The sequence below is a fragment of the Mytilus californianus genome, unplaced genomic scaffold (assembly GCF_021869535.1).
Source record: "Mytilus californianus isolate M0D057914Y unplaced genomic scaffold, xbMytCali1.0.p SCAF_6, whole genome shotgun sequence".
Lineage (NCBI taxonomy): Eukaryota > Metazoa > Mollusca > Bivalvia > Mytilida > Mytilidae > Mytilus > Mytilus californianus.
In genome coordinates, this window is record NW_026262712.1 from 50,807,266 (window position 1) to 50,815,243 (window position 7,978).

At 32.5% G+C, this 7,978-nt stretch overlaps 1 protein-coding gene across 1 annotated transcript in view; it reads left to right on the plus strand.

Moving 5' to 3' along the window:
- Positions 1–7,726, plus strand: part of LOC127704548 (uncharacterized) — a 52,600-nt gene extending 44,874 nt beyond the window's left edge. The window contains exons 9-12 of the mRNA XM_052208634.1: positions 16–255; positions 1,115–1,144; positions 1,889–2,374; positions 4,423–7,726. Of these exons, the coding sequence (XP_052064594.1) occupies positions 16–255; positions 1,115–1,144; positions 1,889–2,374; positions 4,423–5,114 (1,448 nt within the window). The 3' untranslated portion in view covers positions 5,115–7,726. The remainder of the gene's footprint in view (positions 1–15; positions 256–1,114; positions 1,145–1,888; positions 2,375–4,422) is intronic.
- Positions 7,727–7,978: the final 252 nt, after the last annotated feature.

Below are 7,978 nucleotides of genomic sequence, written 5' to 3' on the forward strand. Positions count from 1 at the left end.
ATGTTATATCTACAGACCCTTACTGGACACCATGGTCACTTTGGATACAGTCAGGTGATAAAGAGTTCAGATTTAGGTATTGCAAACGTTCCGGTTTATATTTACTAGCAGACGACAGTTGTAACGACCCTCAGATGCAAGTTCGGCAGTGTAACAGACGAGAAACAAGAGCGTGCAGATCTATGTCAGGAAAAACAACACAAGAATACGAATACTCATGCAGCGGAGTTCAATTATCTGAGATATCTAGAATTGGTAAGTAAAATGTTATAGAATGAATACCCCTTGATAAAGAATTGATATTTGATTATATATAATACATTATAATCAAATCAAATAAAGAATTTATAGTTTTGTGATGTGATACTTGGTTTATCATTGTTTATCACAAAAAAGGTACTTTTATAGACCAAAACGAAAGACGAAAACAATTTAAAAATAACAAAAATACAAAACTCTAAGTAAAATTCAAACTGAAAGTCCCAAATCAAATGACAATATCGAAAGCTCAAACACATCAAACGAATAGAAAGATACCAAAGGGATATTCAAACTCATAAGTTGAGAACAAACTGACAATGTCATGGCAAAAAACGAAAAACCACCAAAGCATAGATAACAGTTTACAAAACACAACATGGACAACTAAGGACTGATCAACATGAACCCACTGCATGAACCCCACCAAAACCGGGAGTGATCTCAAATGCAACTCTCAACATGTACGCTGGTTGCAAATAGAACGAAAAATCTATAGATACCAAATACTCATTTGAAACTGTGAGTAAAAAAAGAAAAGAACAAAACGAGATTTGAGTATTTGCAATTGACTCAATTATGAATGAACCGAATCCAATCGTCGTTATCATGGTTATTGATACTTAACATTACTATTTATGGGGAATATTATGAGATCCTTAGCATTATACTAGACCGATATTTTTACCCGAGTTGCTTTTTGTCAATTTTACTTATAAAAGATATAAGGCGGTTATTAGTACGCAGCAGATAGTCAATTTGGTAGTTATATCTAACTTCGAACGTATAAATATGATGTGGTTGGTATACATTGGTAATGAATCATTTCTTATTATTATCATTGTTACTCTTTCAGATGATATTTTTCCTCATTTACACGATGAAGGTAAGTCAGATACTATACTACCATAACGAATCGGATATGTTTACCGTGTTGATTGTATAACAAATATTTGACAGTAACGTAATTGCGTCGTATAGGTAAATTATTATCTATTTTAATATCAGATCATCTTTATGCGATTCCATTATATTGTTCTTAGTCAATCATAAAGTCTTTCGTAAGGTTGACCTGCGCATATCATAAACTGGTTCGTATCTAAATGAAACTGTTCTTTAAAAAGGAGTAAAAACAAGAGGCGATATGAGAACATACATGTACATTGCATGGGCTATTTGTAGGGAATACAATGTGCAATCCTCCATGACGTTGTATGATATTTATCCTCGACAAAATATTGACATTAGAGAATTGAGAAATCAAGGTACAGTGACAGCTCAATGTTACACCACATTAATAGAAATGTATGTGTGAGTAAACAATAAAGAAATATAAGTTACACAGTTTATCTCTGTATTTGATGAAACCCTGTAACATAAAAAGACCGTGCAAAATCAGCAAGACAGTCAATTGAAATTCAGTATCGAAAAGGCAAACACAATTATGAAAAGAATAGATAAAACAACAAAAAAACATTCCAAACAAAATGTAAAAGGAGCAACGAGAATTTTATTTATTTTGATATTTCAAGTCTTCCAGAAGGGTAAACATATTATGCTCCATTGGAGTTGAACTCACTCCTTATTTGAAAAGTACTTGAAACGTACTACTTAATTCTGTATTTTTCAGTGTCAGATTGTGAATACTCATTATACGATATTGGAATTGCAAAATTTATACACAAGAAATGGACAATCGATGATCTTGATGCCAAAGGGGACAAAAATGTTTGGTGTAGAAATAGGGATCGTTTTGTTCCGTTCTTCGACTCAACGAAACAGTGTTCTGGTACCCTAGAAAAGTTTTGTCAAGAATCAGAAAAATGTATTCGTAAAAAGAAAAATATCTTGAAGTCTAAAGGTAACTTGAAACACATTTGTTGGAAAAAGTTCCTTCTTGGAGATCAGTTACCAACAGGTTTTCCAGGGATATATGACAAATATTTCATTTGTCAGCGCTTTGCACAGGATGATACGTATATAGGATCCACGTCTAGGAAGGCTTTCTATGGTACTGTTTATGATACAAAACAACGTGTTCCTCTGATGTCTTTTGGAAGACTAAGAAACCTCTCAGATACTTCAAAACCACTAATGACGTTTATGATTGAAAAGGGTAAGTCCGTGTACAATTACTACCGAAAAAGGAATATGAGGAAAATATATATATTTAAAAAGACTCTTAATTTTATTTTTCAAATGATAATAAGCGAGACAAAAGATACCAAAGGGACATTAATATTCATAAGTCGTAAATGAACTGACAACTCAATGGCAAAAAAAGAAAATAGACCAAAAGACAAACAACAGCACTCAAAACACAACATAGAAACTTAAGAGTGAGCAACACGAACCACACCAAAACCCGGGGGTGATCACAAGTGCGTCGGAAGGGTAAGCAGATCCTGCTCCACATGTGGCACTCGTCGTGTTGCTCTTGAAAGTACAATCCCGGTGATAAGTCTAATTCTGTCGTTCACCGATAAATGTTCAATTGTACAACAAATATTCTAAAATCGTTTTATTCAAAGCAAGGAAAACAATTTAATATAAACTAAACAACCTCGTCATACATACCAGGCTCAATTTTTTGTGTTATTGAAAGGACAACATAAGCATAATAAAAATAAATCATCAACTTTTTATGAAGAGGTAATATACTTTGAAAGCACTTCTTTTCGCTTAATCTAATGCAACACACAACGATTTGTTTATAAAAACTAGGTCTATTTCTAATACATGAAAGAATATTTGTTCCTTGTTGAAGGTCGTACGAGGATATAGAGTTGCTTATATCTACGTCATTTTGACTCTGGTGGTTAACTGTGTCATAGGTTATCATACCACATGTTTATATAAGAGGAATCACCAAAAATACAGAACAGTACAAAGACCACATCAATCACCAACAATTAACTCCTCTTAAATAAACTGACATACAAACAAAGAAAAAGAACAACGAATATCACATGGTTCAGATAAAATCGTTTTATTCAAAGCAAGGAAAACAATTCAATATAAACTAAACAACCTCGTCATACATACCAGGCTCAATTGTTTGTGTTATTGAAAGGACAACATAAGCATATAATAAAAATAAATCATCAACTTTTTATGAAGAGGTAATATACTTTGAAAGCACTTCTTTTCGCTTAATCTAATGCAACACACAACGATTTGTTTATAAAAACTAGGTCTATTTCTAATACATGAAAGAATATTTGTTCCTTGTTGAAGGTCGTACGAGGATATAGAGTTGCTTATATCTACGTCATTTTGACTCTGGTGGTTAACTGTGTCATAGGTTATCATACCACATTTTTATATAAGAGGAATCACCAAAAATACAGAACAGTACAAAGACCACATCAATCACCAACAATTAACTCCTCTTAAATAAACTGACATACAAACAAAGAAAAAGAACAACGAATATCACATGGTTCAGATAGCATGGCTTGGTAAAATCGGTCTGGATATCCAGTTTTGATAAGTCTGGACATCGATGTGTACGTGACCAGTTTTACACAAAATGTACCTTTTCCATCAATCTTTGTGGGAAAAAAGGGGCTGTTAGAACTGTTCTTTATTGTACTGGTGTCTTATATTCATCTAAATAAATGATAAAATTTAAGATAAAGTTTGCGTCTTTTTACACATATGAACTTTTATTTTATGCTGCAGAAACGAAACTGTGTATACGCTAATTTTGTATTTGGTTAGTTGTGCATGATCATTCAAACTGTATCTTATTTGCACTTTATTTTGATTATTAATATCGTGTCCCTTTGATATCTCAACGGCAAATGGACGGAGAAAACTATATACATCTCTCCTTCATGTAGATACTGGATACTGCTTTCTATATGATTGTGTAATTATGAGTATAGATTGAGTTTGCATTTTGTGAAAGTATTTTGGCGAATGTTTATGCAAATTTACAAAGAAACTGGCCTATGCAATTTCGTAAATATGTTAAATCTGTGTTCAGACCCTATGTTGTAACAAGTAGGGCACGCACTGACATGTCCAGTTTTTTTTTTTTGTTTTTTTTTAATAAATTGAAATAAAATAAATGATCGAATCAAGTAAAGCGTCGAGAAAAGATTAAATTACCAAAATGATGTCTCTTATTTTAACTTTTTCTGGGTTTATTTTCAATAGGTTTGGTGTCAACTAAAAAGCATAAAAGTGTGGTATCGACAGTATACAACTGGCTGAATGGTGCAGAAGGAAAAGGAATGTTCTACGACAATGGTGAAATTTCAGTCTGTAATCTAGGTCAATTTCAGGCTGTAAACACCGATTATGATACCTCAGAGTACAAAATGCAACAACTTTTACCACACAGTCTCACAGGAAATGACGTAAGAGAGAAAATAGCAACATACACACTGACTAATACGGCGCCAATTCACACATCACTACATGGAATGTGGGAAACTGCTTTGTCAACTGCGCGTACTTTCGCTGTCGAAAAGTGTGGAATTCCAGTACTTTTAAATCCCGTGAGGAGACAACGAAACAGAGTATCACGTGACCATCCAGAGATGTATGTAATATCAGGTGCAGTATCATTAAACGATGCTGATAGCACAATAGGGAATGGGGTAGCTGTTCCATATCTATTTTGGTTCGCAGGATGCTGCATCAAAGGCGCAGATACTGCTTCATATGCTTTATATGCTAGAAATGTTCCTGACAGCGTTGTCATATCTGCTCCAGTTGCCCAGCTAGAAATTCTTTTATCAGATATTTATAACACTACTTCAAACAAAACAATCAAATTGTTTCCGGCCTATGATGATATATGTGGTAGCATTAAAAGTGATATTTCAGGTCAGATAAAATTATGATTTCAAAAATATCTTTAATACAAACGATCTGGTTCAATTATAATATCATTGTTAAACCAAAGAAGTGTAAGCCATTTTATCTAATGTTTTAAATACTTTTTCTAACACTTCAATGACCTGAATCATTAAACGGTGAATGTTACATAAAACAGTTTTTGGAATTGGTTTAGTTTCTGAACTGGTAACAGAAGTACCAGACCTATTCACTACCCATGTAATTGGGTTTATAAGCACCTTTTGTAATTGATCATCATCGCAATATAGGTATGGAAGTTCCTGGAGATCTATTTTCACTCTTGTATGACAGATAGACGTTGTAAACCCACTATAACAAGTACGCTTTTATATTGTATTGAACCATTAGATAACCTCCAGTATATATTCGTATTATTAGTGATTGATTGCATACTTTAACGATGAAATTTCAGATGTTCAAATATCGTGTGACTTTAACACCTCAGATTCATAGTTTTCAGTTCACTATAGCATTAGCTCGTTAGGACATTTAGATAATGCCTATATCTTATTAAAATATGTCACCGAAAAATGAAATGGTTCAGAATTGCATATAATTATTGATGTAGAGGAAATTATATTTTTCGGTCTATGCGTCCGTCCGTCCGTCTAGCCTGTATCAGTTTAAAGTTTTTGATGAAGGTAATCTTTGGTCACACCAACTTGAAACTTAGACCAGATATTCATTGTGAAGTACACTTTTTTAAAATAGATGCCAAAATAGGGTTTTCAATAGATTTTGCGGTACACTGAACATAGAAATATGATGTACTAGTGGGGTGTGTATTCTATTGACAGGTTGTTGTGGTTTGTTTTTTTTTTTACTTGTATAGGAGTTTTCACGATTATGTTTTGAATACAAAATTAGCAGGTATACTTAATATATACTTTGCATGCATTGCAAATTTACCCATTGAACAGTAGTTTACTACGGTTACCTTTATTTACCCATAATAACATCAGTAGCTAACCCTGGAATTCCGAACTGACACCGTGATCATACACAGGCTAACCAGTGGGTGAGCCACATTAGGATAGGACATATTACTTTTGTTTATTTTTTGTACATTTGTTATGAAAGATGATTTGATGAATGTGGAAAAGGTTCTTTTAACTTGTGCGTTTTAAATATACCTTTCAGTGCACATATGATTAGATAATGAGTATTCTGTGTTAAAAAGGAAGTCTTATCATAGTATTTGTGTAATACTGTAGCATACCATATTAATCTGATTAAAGAGTTATCCCATTTTTACAAATTGTTTTGTATCTATTGTCATAACATCCGAGTATAGCGTCACAAAATATAGGAAATTGCACATTAATCGTTGTACTTATTATAGCATAATGTTCATGTTTATGTCATCCAGTAGTGTTTGAATAAAGATTACAAGTTGAGTTCGAATACGGAATATAAATCCATCTTTTATGTATTCATACTGTGTTGTTACTACGCAAGCTTCTATTTTTATACTCATTAACACACTAGTTGAATGTATCTAGTTATAGTTCCGTTTAAAAAATTCTTGAAACAACATAGGAATGTGTTTGTTTGAGGTCAATAGCTATCCAATTATAGTATCGAATAATATTATTTCATGAAAGGTTCCTCCGAAGTTTCACCTCCATAAAAAATGAAAACAACACTTTATAAATTGTATTCGTTCGAAGTGCTCTTCTTGATTTACCTTCATCAAGAACGTTCACAGCGTAATATTTACTAAACAGTGAATGACTTCCACAGTATTAGATTCTTCTGTGAGTGCAGTTACTGATGAGCTTTTTTCCAGTACCCATGTTTTCTGTCGAAATTATACACTCCTTTTTATATGTGCATTCCGCGCAGAGATTCTGTTTTAAATTAATTCCAAAAAGACGTAACAAACAAATATATATGGCAAAAACAAAATTATACGATACAGCTTTTTAGGTTGTCTGTACACATTAATGGTAAGGGGACTAGGCTAAGTGTGCTTTTGTCAAACCGGAAGACGAACCTCTTTCCAAAAAGAAAACGAATCTGTAGCAATTAGCAAAAATTCTATGGTAATAATTTTCTAATTCTGATTTAAAATTCAAATGTCTGTTTTTGAAGTGCAGTAATTCTGCAGCACTATCCTATTATCATACATTGATCATTTTTTCGTTCTTGTTTCTGTATAAAAAAAAATAATACTTCATCTAATTGTACAACTAAGGATAATAAAAGGCTAAAGAATAAGAAATAAGACAAAAGATTCGTGCATGTAGTGCCTGAATAGGACTTCCTTCAATTTCAAAAATGATTTGAACAATAGATAGCAATATAGTTACCCTTGTAGTGGGTACATGCGTAATTCCAACATCCTTTTGTGTTTTTTGTGATCATGCTTTTTATGATAAAAAATGGCGGAATATATAAGCTCTTCAATTCATAGTGTGATACTGTATATAAATTCAATGTATATTTTAGTTTTGTGTATACGCGATTATTGTTATTAAAAAGGTTGTGTTTTCTATTGTGATACTGTTATATATGTGTATTGTTTTGTTAGTACCATCATTGCTTAGAGCATTGTTTATCATTTATTTGTTAATAAAATGTTTGACAAAAATCACTTCATATTTTATCTTTAACATATGTTTTTACTAGTTATAGTTTTCAAAGTTTCTTATTATTTTTTAATAGATTTTATCTAGCAAAAATTCCGGAAATAATGCAAGCTCTCAATATGGTACTCATCCGATCATGACTATTCCCATAAAAGCAATGTGGGAAATATGGTTTCTCGCATTAAGAACAAGATTTCCTGGCATTAGCAGAATAATAAGGACTTGAAACCTTATATTTTTCTGTATGCATTTGTTAT